This window comes from Quercus lobata, chromosome 8 (genome assembly GCF_001633185.2).
Source record: "Quercus lobata isolate SW786 chromosome 8, ValleyOak3.0 Primary Assembly, whole genome shotgun sequence".
Lineage (NCBI taxonomy): Eukaryota > Viridiplantae > Streptophyta > Magnoliopsida > Fagales > Fagaceae > Quercus > Quercus lobata.
Window position 1 is genome coordinate 31,638,262 of NC_044911.1, and position 20,603 is coordinate 31,658,864.

General features: G+C 35.0%; 2 protein-coding genes across 3 annotated transcripts; both read right to left on the reverse strand.

Annotated features, from left to right (window-relative positions):
• Positions 1–12,580: 12,580 nt before the first annotated feature.
• LOC115958466 (ISWI chromatin-remodeling complex ATPase CHR17-like) lies at positions 12,581–16,426 on the reverse strand. Of its 2 annotated transcripts, XM_031076876.1 has the most exons (6): positions 16,245–16,426; positions 15,456–15,634; positions 15,129–15,344; positions 14,828–14,926; positions 13,458–14,715; positions 12,581–12,979 (listed from the first exon to the last, which is right to left on the reverse strand). In XM_031076876.1, the coding sequence occupies exons 5-6, from the start codon at positions 14,026–14,028 to the stop codon at positions 12,924–12,926; spliced, it is 627 nt and encodes a 208-aa protein (XP_030932736.1). In that variant the 5' UTR covers positions 14,029–14,715; positions 14,828–14,926; positions 15,129–15,344; positions 15,456–15,634; positions 16,245–16,426; the 3' UTR covers positions 12,581–12,923. The 2 variants fall into 2 exon arrangements, with proteins under 2 accessions (XP_030932736.1, XP_030932737.1); XM_031076877.1 differs by lacking the exon at positions 12,581–12,979 and having other exon boundaries at positions 14,386–14,715.
• LOC115956735 (protein DNA-DAMAGE INDUCIBLE 1-like) lies at positions 15,726–20,565 on the reverse strand. The gene is made up of 10 exons (XM_031075036.1): positions 20,485–20,565; positions 20,245–20,353; positions 19,743–19,859; positions 19,410–19,475; positions 18,402–18,464; positions 18,240–18,284; positions 17,969–18,025; positions 16,738–16,815; positions 16,276–16,410; positions 15,726–15,773 (listed from the first exon to the last, which is right to left on the reverse strand). Exons 1-10 carry the CDS (start codon positions 20,547–20,549, stop codon positions 15,726–15,728), a joined length of 783 nt encoding a protein of 260 aa, XP_030930896.1. The 5' UTR covers positions 20,550–20,565.
• Positions 20,566–20,603: the final 38 nt, after the last annotated feature.

The following is a 20,603-nucleotide window of genomic DNA, read 5'->3' on the forward strand; positions in this document are numbered from 1 at the left end:
ATTTTGGTGGTGGTGGATTCCAATCTGCGGCGGGTTTGTTGTGGGTTTGAGGTTTTTTATTTGGGTTTTGTGGTCGGTGGTGGTGGTGGTGGGTCTGATTTGGGGTGGATTTGAAATGGAGGTGGTTACGGGTTTTGATCTAGGGTGGATTTGCAGTGAGGTGGTTGTGGGTTATGAAGTGGTGATTGGAATTTTTGGATTTGGGTTTGGTTGGGTTTTGTTGCCGGTGTCACTGGGTTTTGTGGCCAAAGGTGGTTGCTGGGTTTAGTGGCCGGTGATGGTGGTGGTGGGTTCCAATATGGAATGAATTTGCGATGGGGGTGGTTTTGGGTTTTGATGTCGTGGTGAGTTTTCTATGTGTTGGAGTATTTGGATATTGTTGGAGCAGATTTGACTGGGTTTTGGTATAGGTAGTAAGATTGTGTAGTGGCTCTTGTTGTAGTTAATCTGAGTGGTTGTGGCTAATCTGAGGAGTGGTTATGGCTGATTTGAGGAGAGAGAGTGAGGGAGGAGGGAAGAGGGAAAAGGGACAGAGAGAAGAGAGAGAAATTAACGGAGGTTAACGTTTAGTGGTGTTTAGGGACAAAATAGTCTTTATGGACCAAATTGGTCAATTTTGGAATGTCTTGGACCTAATTGGTATTAACCCAAACCTCAGGGGTGGTTTGTGGAATTTACCCTTATTTATTTTAGTGAGTTCCTTTTATTCTTCTTCCATGAAGTTTAGGGAGTGTTTGGTTTAACAAGTTTCCATCACTCATCACTCATTTTCCATAACTCATCACTCATTTTTCGTGGGATCCACACCATGTTAAGTTGTTTGGCTAAGTTTTTGTTTTCAATTTTCATAACTCAAAACTCAAAATTTTGAGTTTGAGTTAGTGAAAATGAAAACAACTTTTGAAAGTTTTCAAGTTATGAAAATTGAGTTATTGTGGTATTATGGTAAATATTTACATCTATGTGGGACCCATGCAAGACTTGTCACCATCAGTTCCAACTCTTCTCATTACTCCCAATGGTTCTTCTCTCTCTCTCTCTCTCTCTCTCTCTCTCTCTCTCTCTCTCTCTCTCTTATTTATTTATTTTTCTAAACCTCTTTCTTCCTTCCTTTACTCCATCTTTTGTCACTGAAGCTCCTCGATCCAATGCCTGAAACCACGCTCAAGCAGTCAAGCTCCTCCATTTAAAGATTTGTGGATTTTTTTTTTTTTTTTTATAAAGTATTTTTATGAGATAGCTAAATTTTATAAACTTGGAACTTTATCTCTGTGCAACATCTTTGTACTTTATCTATGTGAAACATCTTGGACATATAAAGTATTTCGGTCTTGCATGTCTCTAATCTAGCTTTTATTTGGATATTTGAGCCATAATCAATAAACTCAACATTCAACCCTTCAAGTTTGACAAAAGCAGTGGCAGTTCTAGGATTTTTATTTAGGGGGGTCAATAATGGCGGAGCCATGAATTTATTGGCGGGGGAGGTGTGAGTAAAAAATAAAATGATTATTTTTTTTTCTGTATATATAACTTTCATGTTATATACAACACAACTATATTGTACAATAATCTTAAAAAATATTAACATTCAAATGATCGTTAAGACAACAATCATTGGATGTGTAAACAAATAGAATTAAATAACTAATTATACAGTTTTATCAAATTAATAATAACTTATTATATAATTTATATTTATAAGTTATATCAATTGAATAAAAAATATTAAATAAATAAGAATAGTAACACACTTAGGAGTAGGGCTAGGGCCTGGGAGTAAGTGTGAAACTAAAAAAAATAATACTCCAGTAATAAAATTTTGCTTTTGAATTGTATGGTTTTTTAAATATGCACACTATCACTCTCTTGGAATTGAAGTGAACAGTAAAAGATTTCTTGGACTTGGAAATGTGCAGAGCACTTATCAAAATACTTGATCAGACATAGAGAAAAACTAAGAAAACATAAATACAAATCAAACATAGAGAAAAACTAACAATCATATTCAAACCTATTTCAATTGGGTTTAACAAAAAATTTAAAGTTAGGGTGCTCAAATTTTTATTGTAGGGGTAAAAAAAAAATTATATATAAATTTTTTTTTAGGACCAGGTCAGGGGGTTCATTTGAACCCCCTAGGTTGGTCTTGGAGCCGCCCTAGGACAAAAGACAAATGAAATGTAGTCCCAAAATTAGTAAACCCAAAATTAATGAAACCAAGCAAAAACTAAGAGAAAATCGAGAGAGAGAGAGAGAGATACCAATCTGGGATTCTTGAGGTGTTGTTTGATTTGGGCGAGGAGAATGATGGCTGGAGAGTTTCGAGCTTCAAACACAAACAAGGGCTTGATCAGTTGATCTAATGAGAAAGAAGAGAGTGAGAGGCAAAGATAGATGAAGGGAAAAGAGAGAGAGAAGAGTCAGAGGAAAAAGAGAAGGAGGAGAAAGAAAAGTCAAGGGGGAGTGAATATATCCGTTCTAGTCCTCTGTCATTGGTCAGTGGGTGGGATCCATAACTTTGTCTAAAATTGGGTTTTTTAAGTGAGAACTACACTTGAAAATAACAACCAAACACAATTCTGAAGTGAGTTACAGAAAAATAGAGATAAAGATATGAGAATTGAATTAGATTTTAGAGTGATGAGAAATGAGATATGAGAATTGAAAATAGAGTTATCTCTAAACCAAACAGGGTACTATCCAAAGAAGAAAATGACTATGTACTATTATGTATATTATGAAAAATGTTAGCAAGATTCCTTTTGTCTTACTTATGTATTGCCATAATACAATTTTAATAAGTGCCTATTAATAACTACCATAATTATCATTTTTATATTTAAGATAATAAATGAATGAAAGAAAATTTTATAATTTTGTTAAACTTTCCCATGCATTGCACATGTTATCAACTAATGATTATAAACACCTCATTTTGCAATCTCCGTTTAAACTCACCTCAATAGCGTAATTGTTATTTCACAACACAATGATAAAATCTTAATTTCACAACATAATTGTTTTAGTGTAAAATATTTATTATCAAAGTTTTTTTTTTCCTTTAGTGTACACATTTTTAGGGATAATATTTGTTTTTTGATTTTTAGTTGTGTTCCTAAAAATATTCTAGAAAACATTTTCAAGCATTTGGTTTGTATGAAAAATCCAAAAGTTTCCTATATATTTATGTGGGGTCAGAGAGTTTATGACCCCGGCCCATTTTACATTAAGGCCTAAGGCCTGGGCCGAGGAAAGATAATGCCGAGGACGCACAATGGGAGTCCAGAACGGCCTAAGGATATGGCCGAGGACAATCTTGTGCTCGGCATCCCATAGTGCCCCTAAAAGAAAAGGCGAGCACAGTGCAGGAGCAGCCCAAGTAAAAGGCTGCCAGTATTGCAATAAAGCACTCTGTACCTGACAGGATCATACTCTTCAACTTTTACAACCACCCCCAACCACTTTGGGTATGGGCTGATGGGACAAGTATTCGTCTTGGAAGGTCGAACCCACACGTGGACGTTGAATGAGGGGTACAAGCTAATATAAAAGGGAAAGTAAGCAATCTAGAGAAAGGGGCTGGGAAAAAAGGCCAAGAACCAGAGTCTCCCAGACCGTATTGAGGAGATAGATTTCTCGAGCGAACATGGTTTAGTTTTGTATAAACACCATGACCAACCACCGTTCGGTGACCAAGGCCTAGCCTTTCAAGCCCCACACTCTACAAATTATATTGTTTGAACCTTTTAACGTACGAACCCAGGACTGGTTTTGGGATCGTTACAAATTGAGTCCTTACAATTTAAATAGATATGAAATAAAAATTTCTATTTACCATTATAAAGTACAAATGTATAACAATCAAAATCAACATAAAACAGAAGCATAATCAAAATAGAATCATTGGAAATTACACTAATAAGAATAATCAACTAACACATTTACAATCATAATTCATATTTTTATATAGAAATGATTTTTTTTTTTTTTTTTGGTAGCTTTCAAACATTTGTAAACAATTTTTGAAGATTTGAGACATAGATATAGTGGTCATTTTAGAAATTTCAAGATGTACTTTTATCATTTTGAATTTTTTTTGTTCAATTTAAATGTTGACATGGCATTCTTATATTTATTAGTCACATCAGTTTCAAAGGTGATAGCTGTGCATGCGTGTGCCATGTAAGAAATTTTCAATGACCCCAAAATGGTATTCTTGCTAAGAACTAAACATTGGTTCTAAAAAAAAAAAAAAAAAAAAAACATAATTAAATAATTTCAAAGGTAATAACTTAGAGTACTTGTATCAATTTATGCAAAAATAGCTTAAGGGCAAATTTTTGGCCAAGCAATCCCAAAAACCATACACATTAGCTTATATAAAATTGTGCAATACCAATCCAAAACTATAGTAAACATGAAAGTTTACAATGAAATTGTTCATTTGTATTTTATTTTTTTATTCTTTTTTTACATGGATTGAATTAAAAAAGTGGATGGTGATTGTTATGTATAAAAGGAGAAAAATAATTAAAAAATTAAGAAAAATTAATATTTTAATAAAATAGAGTTTAAAATATATAATTTGATGTGATTCTTTTTTGAAAAGTAATTAGATAACATAAAAAAAATCTCAATTATCCTAAAATAAATAAGAATTTTTACCCAATGTGAATGTTAGGAGAGTAGTGAGAATGAGCTATTATGAGGAGATTGTAGGAAACTAGCATTAAAAAACTAACTATTCAGTTAGTTGGTCCCGTTTTGAAAGAATTTATGATTGTAACAACTCGAGCCTTAGAGGGTCGATTTACAGGCTCTAAATCGACCCTCTAAGGCTCGGTTTACCTGGTTTTTCATGCCAAAAATCCAGGTGGACTACACGCGGAAATCGAGTGTCTGAGACTCGATTTCCACGTGTAATCCACATAGAAATCGAGTGTCTGAGACTCGATTTCTACGTGGAGAACATGTAGAAATCGAGTATCAGACACTCGATTTACTGAAAGTAAAATCGAGTCTTACAGACTCGATTTTTACACGTTCAGCCCACCCCCTAACGTCTTGGTCGTCCATGTTTTTTGTCTTTTGCGTGCAGAGAATAGATGGTAGAGTCTTTTGCGTGCAGAGAATACCATCATGTCTGTGTTTTTGAGTGGCTAACCAGCCTAGTGTTTTTGTTTTTGGTCTCTTTTGGCTGTGTAGTGATTGGTCATGTCAATGTTTATTTTGTTTTTGAGTGGCTGAGCAGGTCAGCCAGTTTGGTCTCTTTTGGGCTGTGTAGTGATTGGTCATGTCAATGTTTATTTTGAACGTGCAAAGCTGATCAGCCTACAGTGTTTTGTTTTTGATCTCTTTTGGGCGTGCAGAGAATATCTGACCAGCCTACTGTGTTTATTTTGAATGTGCAAAGCTTATAAAGAAAAGTCTGACCAGCACTATTTTGGCATTGGTCATATCTGTGTTTTATTTTTGGGTGATTGGTCAGTAATAAAAAACTCTCACACAACCTCTCACACAACTCTCAGAAAATATTTTGACTACCTCACACAACTCACAACTTCAGCAACTTCTATCACAAAACCTCTCTCTCAACAACTCTCATAAACTCTCATACATCAGCAGCAAAACATTGCTCCTCTCACTCTCATACAATCTCAACAGTATATTTGCTCATCCTCATGTCAAGTAAGGGTCTCCTCCTCACTATCTAGTTGGTTGTTTAGTGTATATAGCTGCTTTAAAAAGTGTTGCTTGCATTGAATTTGTCATGCCATTTCTTGATAAAATATTTGTTTGTATTAAATATTTATATTTTTTTTTCTGATAAGATATTTGTTTGTATTAAATATGTATATTTGTTTCATAATATTAGTTTTTTTTTTTTGAGTAACCGGCCTGGAAGCCCAAGCAGGGCTCCTTATGTATATTAGTTGGTTGTTTAAATATGTATATATATATTTATACAACTATATGTTTAAATATTTATATATATTTTTTTTTATTTATATTTATATTTATTTATATTTATATATTTATAGAAATATATTTATATATTTATACAACTATATATTTATATAAATATATTTATATTTATATATTTACACAACTAAATGCAAATATAAATATATATATATTTATATAAATATATAGATTTATATTTATATATATTTATATAAATATAAATATATGTATATATTTATACAACTATATATTTATATAAATATATTTATATTTATATATTTACACAACTAAATGCAAATATAAATATATATATATATTTATATAAATATATAGATTTATATTTATATATTTATATAAATATAAATATATGTATATATTTATATTTATATATCTATACAACTATATATTTATATTTATATATTTATACAACTATATATTTATATAAATATATTTATATTTATATATTTACACAACTAAATGAAAATATAAATATATATATATTTATATAAATATAAATATATACATATTTATATATCTATACAACTATATATTTATATTTATATATTTATACAACTATATATTTATATAAATATATAAATAATAGACACATAAGGGAAGAAAAAAGAAACAGGTTCAAAGAATTGTGCAACCTCCAACTTTTATGAAATTCCAACCATGAGAAAGACATTATTGAATACAGTAAAAGCTATGAAAATAATTGGGTCACCGGTCCAGTTGCACCTAATTAAGCAGCTAGCATTTTTCCATTTTCTGGATGACATATTAGCTGATCCGAAACAAATTTACTGTCATGACGGATTTTTTATTGTATGATTTTTATGACTACCATTGTCAAAATTTGAGTTTGTATATCACATCTAGTATATTTCACTGTATATTAATGCCTTGATTTTCAAATTAGATGATATGCCTAATTTGATTGATCATGATCATATTCACATTAGTGTTTTTTTTTTTTCTTTTGTCTGATGAACCCTGCTCTATGTTATTTCATTAATAGTAGTGTAATAGGGTATGCCATTAATTTCCGTAGCACTGGAATGATGATATTTTTATTTATATTTTTGTTAGAGCTGAGTTTAAAATTTGTAATGGGGGTGAGTTTTGTTTTTAGTTTTTTTATTTGTTTGAGTGTGTTTGTATGTGATGTGGGGTGAGTATATGCAATTGTTACACTTTTAGATCCGTTGTAATTTTTGTACTTTGAGTAGATAGAAAAAGTTTTGTAATTGATGTTAAATGAAAGAGATAAAATATGTCACTAACATAAATTTCCTTGGCTTGGCTCTCTAATAGGTTCACAATCTTTGAAGAATATTGATATAAATGTATACTTCGGTGGACCCCTTCACAATCCTGAAGGGATTGACGGATTCCCATTTATAGGGGAGGGTATCGAATGCTACTACATGATGTTCCGTCGTAAGTTGAAGACGTTGAATGATTTGAAGAGGAAAATAATGGACGAATTGAAATTGAATCCTGCTTGGTATGACATCAAGATTATTTATCGTTACCCACAAGAAGTCCTTCATGAACGGATAAATTATGGGTATATGGCGATCAAAGAAGATAAACATGTAAAGATGATGTTTAATAGGATCCAGAAAATGCCCCAAGTAAATGCTGCTGTGTTGTATGTAAGTTTGGAGGCGGCTGCAGATAACACTACTGAGGTGGTGCAAGAAACAACTACGGCTTTACAATTTACAGCCCTAGATGATGGATGCACTACAATGGGAGGGTATACTGCACAAGGGTATACGATGGGAGGTTATACGCTCCCATCTCAAGATCATGTTGCTAATACTAGTGAAACCCTCTATCGTGAAGAGACACATTTAGAGGAGGAAGACGAAGACGAAGATCATGTTGCGAATGATGGTGAAAATGTTGAGGTTGTGGATGAGTACGAAGAGAGGATTGAGCAAGGCGACTTTGAGAACGATGTGGATGAACATGAAGTCGTTCCCAATTTTGAAGAGGAAAGTATGGAGGACCATGATGAAGGTGATGCAAATGATGATATTGGTGTCCAGCATAATAGAAATACGACCACTGGCTACAGAGCTCCTGCTGAGTCATTCTACTCAAATACTTGGGAAGATATGGTTGATCCTTCACGTCTTCAGATACCATTTGTCTCTACTTGGGAAGATGGGATGCATTTTTCTAAAGGGTTGACTTTTGCAAATAAAGATGCGGTGAAACATGCATTGATAATATACGCAGCAAAGGATAATAGAAATTTTATAATCCGGAGGTCGACCAAAACGAAATTGTGCGCCGCATGTGTTGATGACAACTGCAAGTGGTATGTTGGGGCATACATGAAGACTAAATTCAGTGGTATGTGGATGGTTACGTCTTATGTGGGTCCACACACTTGTATACCCTTTGGCCTAAAAAGAGATGGTAGAATGATGGATTCGCATTTTGTTGCATCAGAAATTGTGGGGAGATTGCAAAAAAATCACACTACACGTATTGATGACCTATGGGAGATCATACGTACTAAGTATAATCATGAGCTTTCTTACTATAAAGTATGGGACGCAAAACAAAAGGCAATTGCTAAGATATTTGGGGATTGGGAGGAGTCTTACCAAAAGTTGCGAAAGTTGTTGTTGGCATACTTGGATGAGGACTCAGGTACCCAGTACAGCTATCACACCATACCTAGGCCAGACGAAGGTACTGCTGTACTACGCTATGTATATTGGGCATTCGCTCCATGCATTGCTGCATTCCAATATTGCAGGCCAGTGATTAGTATTGACGGGACTCATCTGTATGGTAAATACAAAGGGGTATTGATGATTGCAATGGCAACCGATGCTAACCAAAAGGTTTTGCCTCTCGCCTTCGCTGTTGTGAACAAGGAGTCAGGGGCTAGTTGGGGGTGGTTTTTAGAGTGTCTCAGGACTTCCATAGAGCATGTCATACCTAACGATGGAATTTGTATTATTTCTGACCGACATAAAGGTATCAAATGTGCCATTCGAGAGTGGCCTAGACGTGAGGACGGAAGAGAACAGGTATATCACCGATATTGCCTTCGACATGTTGCTAGCAACTTCAACAGACACTTTGATAACCCGATTCTAAAGGCATTGGCCTTGAAAGCTGGATATGCGAGTAATGAAGCTAAATTTCAGTCCATAATGCAAACCATTAAGGAGGCCGAGATTAATTTACTGAGGGGTGTAGACCCTACTGATACGCGGATTGAACGTTATATGCCGTACACATATCTAGTGAGTGAGGAAGTGGAGAAATGGACCCAGTCACATGATGGTGGAAGACGTTACGGGGCAATGACAACCAATATCTCCGAGTGCTTTAATGGGGTACTTAAAGGTGCCCGCGGTTTGCCCATTGCTGCAATGGTTCATTTCACTTGGTGCAAACTTGTTGCATATTTCCACGATCGACATAAACAAATTACTTCTGATCTCTCTCGAGGTAAGCTGTGGAGTGATTATGCAATGGAGATCTATAGCAGAAATGAGCAGAAAAGTGCAGAACACACTGTGAGGAAATTTAATCATGCAGAGGGTGTATATCAGGTGGTTACCCCGTACAATGACCATAGAGGTGGAGGGGGAAACCACAGTCATGAAGTGCGCATATTTGCTAGAACATGTGGTTGCAGAAAGTGGCAAAACTTGAAGATCCCTTGTTCACATGCAATTAAAGTTCTTCAAGTTCTGCATCTTAATGCGACCAACTATATTGACCCATGTTACAGTTTGAACAACGCCATTCTCACATATTCACATAATTTTGTGGTACCAAAGTCAGAGTCTGAGTGGAGGGACGTTTCCGGACCACGATGGGTGCCTGATCCACTGCTGTTGCGGGGCATAGGTCGTCCTGTGAAGTCAAGAATAAGGAATGAAATGGATGGGGTACGGCGAGAACGGGGAAGCCGGAGGGAAGATCCGGACTTGAGGGAGACTCAACCGAGGCAACGATGCGGAGTGTGTCATCAAGAGGGGCATAACCGTAGAAGTTGTCCCAATTCCCGTGGGGCATCGACAAGTGGTACTGCTATAAACTAGGCAAGTGCCCTCACTGTTTTTATATAATATATTCAGAATTTCATTTTCTTATAGTTCTTTGCATTTGGAAACTAATGACCGTATTTTAATTTTTGGCAGGCAAGCGGAAACTCGGTTTTGCTAAGTGACATTGTACGTGGGACTTGTGGTTATCTTCTGTATTGACAAGTGCTAGGTGACTATGTAGAATCTGTTGTATCAGTATGGAGAAGTGCTTGGTGACTATGTAGAGTATGTTGTATCAGTATGGTTTAGTATGGACAAGTGGTAGGCAAATATGGAGACTATGTTGTATTTATTAGTTGTTATTTTGGTTATTGTTGAATGTTGTTGTAATTGAACTATTTGCTGTCCATTGTACTTGTTACTATAGTTGCGTTGTGCAGCTGCCTATAATGCCAGCAATTATATTACTTTGGCATTAGTAGCTACTACTTTGGCAAATTCAACCACAGGGCCCTCCTTTGAAGCGATGATAGCTAGTATTGAATGTTTTTTGTCCGTTAATAGAGAACCTATAATGGTCATAGTAACTGTTTGAATCCAGCTGTTTGCATATGATGTACGAGCCATTTACCAGTATCATATGCTTGTATCTACTTGTTTACCGCTGCTCATGTTATGTGTTCTGGATCTAGTTTACTGCAGGGGAAGGGAAACCAATTATGGTTTACTGCTGCACGAGTAGGTGCCAAAAACAAAAACAAAAAAAAAAAATGGAAAAAAAAAACCCAAGTAGAAATCGACTCCCTAATAGTCGATTTCCTATGGAAATCGACTCTCTGAGAGTCGATTTGGTATTAACACAGTCCACTTCCACTGGGGATTTCCTGAGTAGGTGCCAAAAACCAAAAAAAAAAAAACCCCAGTGGAATCGACCTCTGATAGTCGATTTGTATGGAAATCGACTATAAGAGGTCGATTTGTATGGAAATCGACTATAAGATGGTCGACTTCCGCTGGGGGAATTTTTTTTTTTTAATCCCAAGTTGGGAACTAATTTCAACAGGCAAGTGAAAATGGGTATTTTTATAACTTATTGCTTTAAATATAAACGTATAGATGTAAAAAGTCACGACAGATATAACAATGAACTCAAGTTTCCTATTTTGTGCATAAAACTAACTACAATGCTGAAATTAAATTGCAAGAGTCAAATTAAATGAATTAGGTTATTTGTCTCCATATATTGCAAGGACATACCTTAATGAAATTTTAGACTAAAGAGAACCACACCAAGTCTAAAAGCTCAAATTTGAAACTTTCTTACTTTATCACATAGGCTTTAATGTAAGACTTTGATAGACGGTATATTGTAACCGTCCTCATCTCAACGAATTCAAACGCCACTCATCTCAACGAATCATGCTATATTATTCAAATATTTGCATTCATATTCACGATAAAATCACAAGGCTGGTACAGTTTAAGTGCCAAAAGAGAAAGAAAAAAATTTGAGTAATGTTTTTTTACACATTAAAACATGTTATTTGAAATATAGTACCAAACACATTGACGTGTCTCTACGCCCCTTAGCATTCCAAGTGTCTCCCTAGTGGTGTAAGACATTGACGTGCCTAGAGAGACCGTCCTCACACATTCAACCGATGAGATTGAGCTATAATCCATCATTGATCCATTCTTCACCAAATTGACCCCAACATTCAGCTCTCCACAATCAGATTGATAGATCAACTCATTATTGAAGATTTCAAGCTTCCACTGACCCTTACGTGCCATTCTAATTTAAACATATCCAAGAAGATTTTTAAAAAATTGTACACCCCCATTCTATGGAATACATGTTACATATTACAATAAGTTTAAATTATTATATAATTTTAGAATTGTAGCATTTATTTTTTCTTTCCAAATATAATTATTATACCTATATTGTTGAAATTTTAATTTTCAGGTAATTTTTTGAATTTTTATTATTTTTATTGCTTTTCTAGGGCCCATATCTTTATTTCCAATACGTATTTTGTTTGTATTTTTTCACCTAAAACTAAAGAGTTTGACAGAAATAGAATAAAATTTCATGCTTTTCAACCTAAAAATTAAGAAAAATAAAATAAAACTTCGAGCCCAAAACTGAATTGGACTGAATGGACCTAAGTGGACCGAATAGGATTGAAGTGGACTAAAATAGACTGAATGAACCTAATAGACCGAATTGGACTGCAGTGAACCGAATGATTAAAACTATAATGGACGGAATGGACCTAAGTGGACCGAATTGGACCAAAATAGACCAAAAGGACCAAATATACTGAATTGGACCGAATTAACCAAAGTGGACCTAAGTGAACCAAATTAGACCGAAATGGACCAAATGGGACTTAACATAAAGTCATAACCCTTGTAGGTCTTGCATGAAATACATATGCCAGATCAAACGAGAGCTAAAGTTGATGCCAAAGTTGGCACTTAACATAAAGTCATAACCCATGTGTTTATAAAATGCTCACTACTTGTTCCGAGAAACTAAAACTGGTTTTTCAAATGGAGAAACCATCAGTCACGAATTGCTCAAAATGATACTGTCCCTTTTTGAAACACTATTTGAAAGAATCTTAACACAAGCTGATCGGACAAGTTCACAAAATATAAGCCAAACAATCTATAGAGGAAGTTCATACATCAAAAGGCACCATGCTATTCTCTCATAACTTGACCAATGAAAGACTTAAAAATAAAACGTATTATGCAGATCTTATATTAGTTGCTGGGAAGCATAAGCAGGTCTCCTTCCATTAACTTTACGCAGAATATGGTATCCTCAAGGCCATTCTCTGGGCAAGCCAAGGTCTTTGTCAATCTGCCTTCTTATGAAACGATGCATGAAGAACTGTTCTGCTTCTTCGTCTATCAATTCTCTAGCCCATGCGACCCTCTTTGATGGGCAACTACCTGGCCCATAGCACCTGCATTTTTAATTGAAGCATTCCATACTTATTTGGTGTGCTATTAAGAATAAACTTTCATAAAGACACCAGCATCCATTTCAGAAGAAAAGTCAAAGAAAAGAAAATGCAACCAACTCAACCAAAACAGTAATCCAACATGTTATCAATTCATTTTCATTTTCATCTCTACTCAGCATCAAAAAAAGGTTATCAAAGAGCATCTGCACTTGTTACAAGCTACCAAATCATAATAGTAAAATTGGCGAACATTTTATTGCAATTTATTAATTATATGGTAAAAAATGCGATGTTCATAATAAAGGCTTATGGTCATTAAGCACAACTGGGCATAAAAAATTGCCTGAATATGCTTTTTTATGAGGTGATGCTATTTTTGTTTTTTGTTTTTGTTTTCTTGTTTTCACTTTCATCAGTCACTTCATCAAATTCAGAATCCTCAGTGGCATGTTCACTTTCAGAGTCACTCAACACATACCTTGTTTTCTAACTTGGTTCACCCTTTGAGGTCTTGCTCTTGCTGGTGCAACTTCAATAGTTTCTTCAGTACTGGCAGAAGTAGAAGCAGAACCCCAATTTTCTTCATTTTCAGTCACTTCATTTACCTTACCAACCCTTCCCAACACAGAACCACTTTTCTTGTTGAATGGAGATGCCCTCATCTTTCTCACTATCTTCTCCGGTGAAATCCTGGAATTTTCAGCAGGCTTTAACATGTCAGTTAAAAGCTTCTGGGCCAATGTCTGAGGCTGCTGCTTATTCGCTGCACCTCTCTTCTTTGCCGCTGCAGGGGCCTTAACTGCCTTAGCATTTGCAGCCAGTTTTCCCCCGCCCTTTTTCCTGGCTTCTGGAGTAGCTACAACTTCGATCTCACTATCTTCATCATCATCATCATCATCATCATCAATTTCATTAATATCATTATAATCATCATCATCATCATCAGATATCTCCGAAACAGTTGCCAAGGGCTTCTTCTTCTGTGCAGCAGCAGCCCTTTTGCTAGGTTCTTTCTTCTTGGCTGGTACTTTGGGCACTTCAGTCTCCATGGCTAGTTATAGATAAACACAAAGAGAAATTTACTGTGGGAATACTTACAGAAAAAACAGTCCAACACATTCCCAATGATCACGGTAAAAGATCATGGACCCTGGTGGCATTTCCAGTTTAGACATGGCGACTGTGCCTGGAACTTGCAGCAGTGTTTTTTCTCCTCTGATTGAAACTTTTCTAATTTGATAGATTGGTCAAATTCCTGGAAAGCAGTTGAGAGTAGGCACTTTATTGCTGGTTGGTTCCAGGAGTTGGATTTGACTTTGGGTGCTTGTAAACTTTTCGGGAGACAAGGGCTGCAATTTGGGACCCTCGACCAACCGAATAGAAACAAACAAAAAGAAATATTTACATTCAAATAGAAAAATTGGGGGGATAGCCTTAAGCAGCTAATACAGTATATTTCATTAGATGACCAGCTAAAATCAACTACAAGGTACAAAATACTGGAGTAGTTTCATTTATACAAATTCCAAAACTCTTCAGATCTAATATATTACCAATTCCATCAGTGAAACGATGAATTCTGAACCCTGATCCAAAAACAAGGGGATATAACAAACTAGTGCGCAAACTAGAGGCACTCCTTGCCCACACTACTGCTACACCGTAATTTAAAGGGGGATTCATCCCCCAAAAAAATTTCTTAATTTTATATTTCAATATCATTTCCTACGCTTTCCCTGCAACAAAAAGAACAAAATTAGCTTCAGTAAATCCATGGCTGGTAACTACCACATGAATAGAAAGCAAAATCATGATATATTTAGTAATCATGCAAAGACAGTAACATACTGAAGTAACATAGTCATCCATGGTCAATTGCTTCCGCTTCTTTAAGGAAGAGGGACTCTCAGTCTGCCTAGCCAGGGCTCGCTTTGATGGTGTCAAATTCTGAAACATACATTATTAAAGTATGAGATGTAGTGAAATGTAAAAATTCGGATGGATGAAGATTGGCTTGATCAAATAAATGGAAGATTTATATGAAGGGATGCATGTCAGTGAGGTGGGTGAAGCCAATGTGTGACAGAAACCAGTTAAGAAGAATGTGCATAATGGTGTTCTAAGAAGTTTGGGCAGGAACAAATCGAACCTTGGCAAGCTTCTTCTCTTTACGAGCTTGTCTCTCCCTCTCGTCGTACTCTTGGTTTTCCTTCTCCACCAACCGAATTAGTGTATCACACCTCCTTGCAAGTTCTTGAGTTGTGCGAGACTTCACAAACCAATCAAAACGAAACAAGGGTGATGTGCGAAATGCAGCCTTTAACTCATCCCAGTTCCCATACCCAAGTTTGTGAACCATGCATATCTGCATATTGTGGCAGGAAAAAAATGTGTTTAAATAATTGAACATGGAACCTATACACCAAAGTTCACACAGGGAAGGGAGTGGAGGAAGAAGACTGCAAAGAAAGCACACCATGAAACGATCACATTCTTCATTGTACAATTTCCCTTTATTCTGACCATACTGAATCTTGAGTTCCAGCCATGGATTCTTGTACCGGTCCAATTTCTTCCCAATAGCTTTCATGATCTCATCCTTTCGCGAAATTCTAGCCTCCCCCCTTTCGATATTCTTAATGATCCTATCATAATCTGGAGGAATCATTTTAGAGATAACAATTAGATCCAATGCTACCAAAGTTTTAATGAGATCATGAAATTGACAGTAAATAGTTCTACCATATCAACCACTTTTCACAGAGCTTAACCAAAGTACAGAAACAACTGCAATCTGTATCAGGTTCAACCACAAATATTATGTTTTCCTATAACCCAAAAAAAAAAAAAAACCAATGAAGACTAACTCAAGAAGCTGAACCAACCAAGCAGTGCTGCAGTTTAGCTCAAAACCAGGCACTAATGTGGCTCATCTCTTTCAATAACAGATGGCTCAACAACCCAGTTAAACCAGTTAAGACAATCTCTTCCCCTTAGCCAAACAGAAGAAAACAAAAACAAAATACAAAACCAAACAAAAACACACATTTATGGGTTATTTTTGCATGTACTAGGGGACTGGAGAACAGCAACTAATGCCATGGGATCGAAGGTCAAAGACGTTGAAGTTCATGGAAACAGATGTTACCAAAACCCAATACGAGAACTTTATGTACATATCTCAATAATTGAAGTTTACATTTGCTTCCCATTAGAATTTATTTTAACTTAAGGTAACAATGGTGTAAAATTGAATATTACTCACCATTTAACTCTTTCTATCTTTCTTTAAAGACCTTTGCGTATCTTTCAACTTCCTCCTCCGTTTTCCCTTCCATTTCAGAAGCAATACTTTTTATGTCATTTCGGCCATACTTCTCACAAGCCCTGATGAAAGTATTGAAATCTCTTCTACTCCATGAAGAAAATCCCTGAAATGCACCAATAGCCAAGCTTAGAAAAAACAATTTTTTTTTTTTTTTTTTTAACAAGAAAGGTGTGTTCCAAATCACTCATCACTAATACTTTGCTAATGCCAACTGCTCCACACCAACATTCTTTCAAATTTCCTCTCAAGATATAAATTCTATGAAGCAGCTTAACAAGCTTGCAATTTCTTAAAGCAACAAAGTTTTTCAGCAATTAGATACTTCTGGAAAAGAAATACAGAAAATAATAATAATAAACAAAATAGATTCCAATATGTTTGACTGTAAGTCTGCTATAAGATGCTTCCAAAAAGAGAAAAGAATGAATACCACCTCTATTTGGCAATAAAAATAAGTAGAGAAAAGAATGAAGCTTACATGGTAATCATCCATGTAATCACGACGGTCCTGCATAACAAATTAAACCTTGAAGTTAGGACAAACTTTGAAACAATCATACAAGTCTTTTGAGTCCAACAAATAGGGAGAGTTTTAGAGAGCCAGGTAGGGGGGGGAAGCTCTCTAAAACTCTCCCTATATGGAATGTGGTCAACTTGTAAATAAAAAAATCATCAATCTGCATCAGTTTCCTATTATAAAATTCCATTAAAATAAAGAAGTGTTTCCATCAACTGATTGGCAGTACATTCAACATTATTTAGAATAAAGGCCAAAAGCTTCCAATGAAAATCTTGGTTGGACACAACCACAGAGGAAATTCATTGTATTATTATAGTTTAAATATAATAGTTTAAATTCATTGTATTATCATGAAGCATACAAGGAAAGATAACAAAAAGGTGGAATGATATAGTTTAAATATTCTTTGTCAATCATAAATAAATAATGCAATCCTATGCATACTTCCAGAATTTCTACAATTTAATGATAGGCTAACAAGAAAAGGCTAATGACCAAAAAGCAGAGCATAAGCCCAACTTCTGCATGAAGTACAAATTCAAGCAATAAAGATTAATTACCTGAGCCGCAGAAGTTGCACCATGCCGTTTTGGCAGCTTACTCCGATCAGGTGCAATAATTGGGTTCTCAAAGTTACTCACCAGTTCATCTTTCGGAGGTTCATATGGAGGCACGTTTTCAAGTTCTGCTTTACAAGCAGCAAGAAAAAGTTAGCTTTAATGATTCTTTGTTACCGAGATTCTTCTTGCAACCTCACGTGTTCCACTTCTTTATATTTCTTTCTAATACCCCTTAGGAAAAAATATAAAGAAATGGAAGACCTGAGGAAGCAAGAAGAATCTCGGAAACATAGAATAATTAAAGCTAACTTTATCTTGCTGCTGCTGAAGCAGAACTTGAAAACATGCCTCCATATGAACCTCCAAAAGATGAACTTGTGAGTAACTTTGAGAACCCAATTACTGATTTATGCCTCAGGTTGTGGGTTATGACGTGAACCCACGACCTGAAGCTTGAAGCCCATTTTGACGAAAATACTTTTCAGTAAAAAAAGATTAGAAACCTATTAGAAATAAGTCATGCCACGGAAAACAACACACCCACGAACCATTTACAAATTTAATTGTATGAAGTAACCAACCTCAGTATTAATCCTTGCTTTGGATATGGCATCATCCTTGAGCAACTTTTTCAATACCTGCACAAAGTTCACTAACCATTAGCATCACAAGTTGAAAATCTCTATACACTGCGAATAACCAAAAAACCTCAAAACATAGTCACTTGCCTTACGAAATGGAGAAACTATAAATAAATATAAGAGCTGAGGAAACAAGAAGAATATTGTCAACAAAGAATCATTGATGCAACAAGAATTATTCCTAAGATATTTTTCACCATCTAGTTGTTACCTTTAATGGGAAACCATTAACCTCCATGTCCACGTACAACATAACCTGAAGAGTTGCATAAGAAACTTTAAAATCAATACAAAAACAAATATATATATATATATATATATTTATGTATGTAATAGTGATAGCCAAGGTTGAAGATAAATAGATAATACATACCACCCTTGCACAAGCGTCAGGGTTATGTTCCAAGGCAGCGGCCCAATTTTCATCAATTCCTTTCTGCAAATAATTTAGAAGTATTGTCAACACGAACTACCCATTTAATATATCTTCCTTCTTGGCGTGGAAAAAAAGATAATCGAAAAAAAATCAATTTTATGATTATATCAATAGTACTAAGATTATATTAAACAAAAAATAAAAAAGATATATGCCACAACTATCAAAGGATGAAAGAAATTTCAGAGTTGCAAGTAATAAATTAGTTGGCGTAAACATTAATGAATAAGATTTTATGCAAATATTATGAATCATTATAGTAAACATTGTAAAAGAATCACTTTTTGACAGTCCAATATCATTTTCTATCATCAGCAATCACATTCGTCATCAAAAATAAAATCAATAAATCAAAATGCACACTCCTCTTCTGAGAATTTAATGAATTCATCCTACAAGGAAAAGATTTATAATCACAGTTTCTAGCATGTAGGGCCATGCCTACTATTGGTCACAGAAAATATAATGCGTACATACAAAAAAATCCAATGAAGAAACTTAAAATAACAAAAGAATCCTAAGGCATAAAAGTCTCTCAGTTATTACTTATTAATGCACACCAGTAAGTATTAACCAGTCCAAGGAATTTGTAGGAATGAAAAATTAGTTTCAAAGAGAAGTAACAGATGTTTCAACATAGCAAAGCCACTTGCAAACATCATTATAAGGTTAGAATTTTTGCACAATGAAAAATTAAATTACTATAGATTCCATAATTACAATGAACTTAAGATTTCAACAGACTAAAAAATACGCAGAAAATCAAGAGTACAAAGAAAGGTTCTTTCTTTCACTTTTTCCCCCCTCTATCCAATGCTAAACAACACCCAGACCTATGACCTACCCTGACCCAGCGTACCTGTTGAACCCCTGAGCCAAAGCATCAGGGATAAAGGGCTTCTATTGATACATCAATGCCACATATGACAAAGAAATAACACTGACCTGGCGAATAGCAGCTTCAATCTTCTTTTGCGCTTCAACATCAAAAGGATCTGCATAAAGAAGGGCCTATATCACACAATAACAAGAACGTATATGTATCAGTTTCTCCATCTAATAATCATTATCAAATTAAATTATTTATGTAAGAAACTCAATGGTTACAATTTAACTACATCTGATCAGTAAATGGTAAGTACGTAAATACACACATATATTAGAGGCCAATATATTAGAACTTGAAAAGTACTTTATGTGGTACAAACTTAGCACCATGACATAAGCTATAAAGGCCAAGGAAGAGAAAGAGTTAGAGCCACCAGATAAGCAACTTACGAGCTCCTCTTCTTGTTGACGTCGTAAATCAGATTTTTGGCGATGACGCTCTCGTAAAAGGTCTTGCAGTTTATTTAGATCATTTCCTAGAACAGCTTGTGCTAGTTCAGGATCATTCTGTAAATTCAACATAAATTTTAGATTGCTAGAAACTCACCAGTGAAGAAAATAAATCATAGAAATCAAGAATGGATTACAAACAATCCAATCATTTTTATTTTTATTTTCACATATAATTTTATGCCAACTGCTACTTATTGGCATGGCATTTTCAGATAATAATCCAATTTTCAAAATCATCTCCAAATAGGCTCTAGCTCAAGAACACCATGAGGGTGCGGTAGTGCAAATAATATTAGAACCAACCTATTACCCAAGGAGTTAAGTTTCCAGACTTTATCTGATTCCAGACTTCTTCTTAACAGGAAAACCATATTTACATGCTTCAAACCCCAATTTGAAATGCAAAGAATAACTTTGAAGAAGAAGACCACAGTTTTACCTGAAACAACTGAGCCATAAGATTAGAATCACTTCGAATATGCTGCTGGAAAGCTCCAGGGTTCACAGCAGACCCATCTGGATTGAAGCTAAAATTATTGGTAGGTGCACTGAAATAATTTCAAATAATAAGAGTCAGAAAAAAGCTTTAGATTCCTGTTTAGTACCTAACAATTATTGAGATAAAATTACAAAAGTTATCTTAGTGTGCTTCATCTTGAGGAATAATATTTCCTTTTACCTGGGATCTAAAATGTGCATAGGGAATAAGCGTTTTTTTAAGGACGTAAACCCCAATATCCTCATATTGAACAAGAAGCATGAAAAAAATTGTTACAAAAAACATTTTTAAAAAAAATA

Coding starts and splice junctions, on each gene's coding strand:
- LOC115958466 (XM_031076876.1), bottom strand. CDS start 14,028: ATGGAGACTGAAGTGCCCAAAGTACCAGCCAAGAAGAAAGAACCTAGC. Junction 12,980..13,457: donor GAACCAAGTTAGAAAACAAG/GTATGTGTTGAG, acceptor TTAAAAATGCAG/GTGCTATGGGCCAGGTAGTT.
- LOC115956735 (XM_031075036.1), bottom strand. CDS start 20,549: ATGAGGATATTGGGGTTTACGTCCTTAAAAAAACGCTTATTCCCTATG. Junction 19,860..20,244: donor TTATGGCTCAGTTGTTTCAG/GTAAAACTGTGG, acceptor TTGAATTTACAG/AATGATCCTGAACTAGCACA. Junction 16,411..16,737: donor TTTATTGCCAAATAGAGGTG/GTATTCATTCTT, acceptor GGTGCATTTCAG/GGATTTTCTTCATGGAGTAG.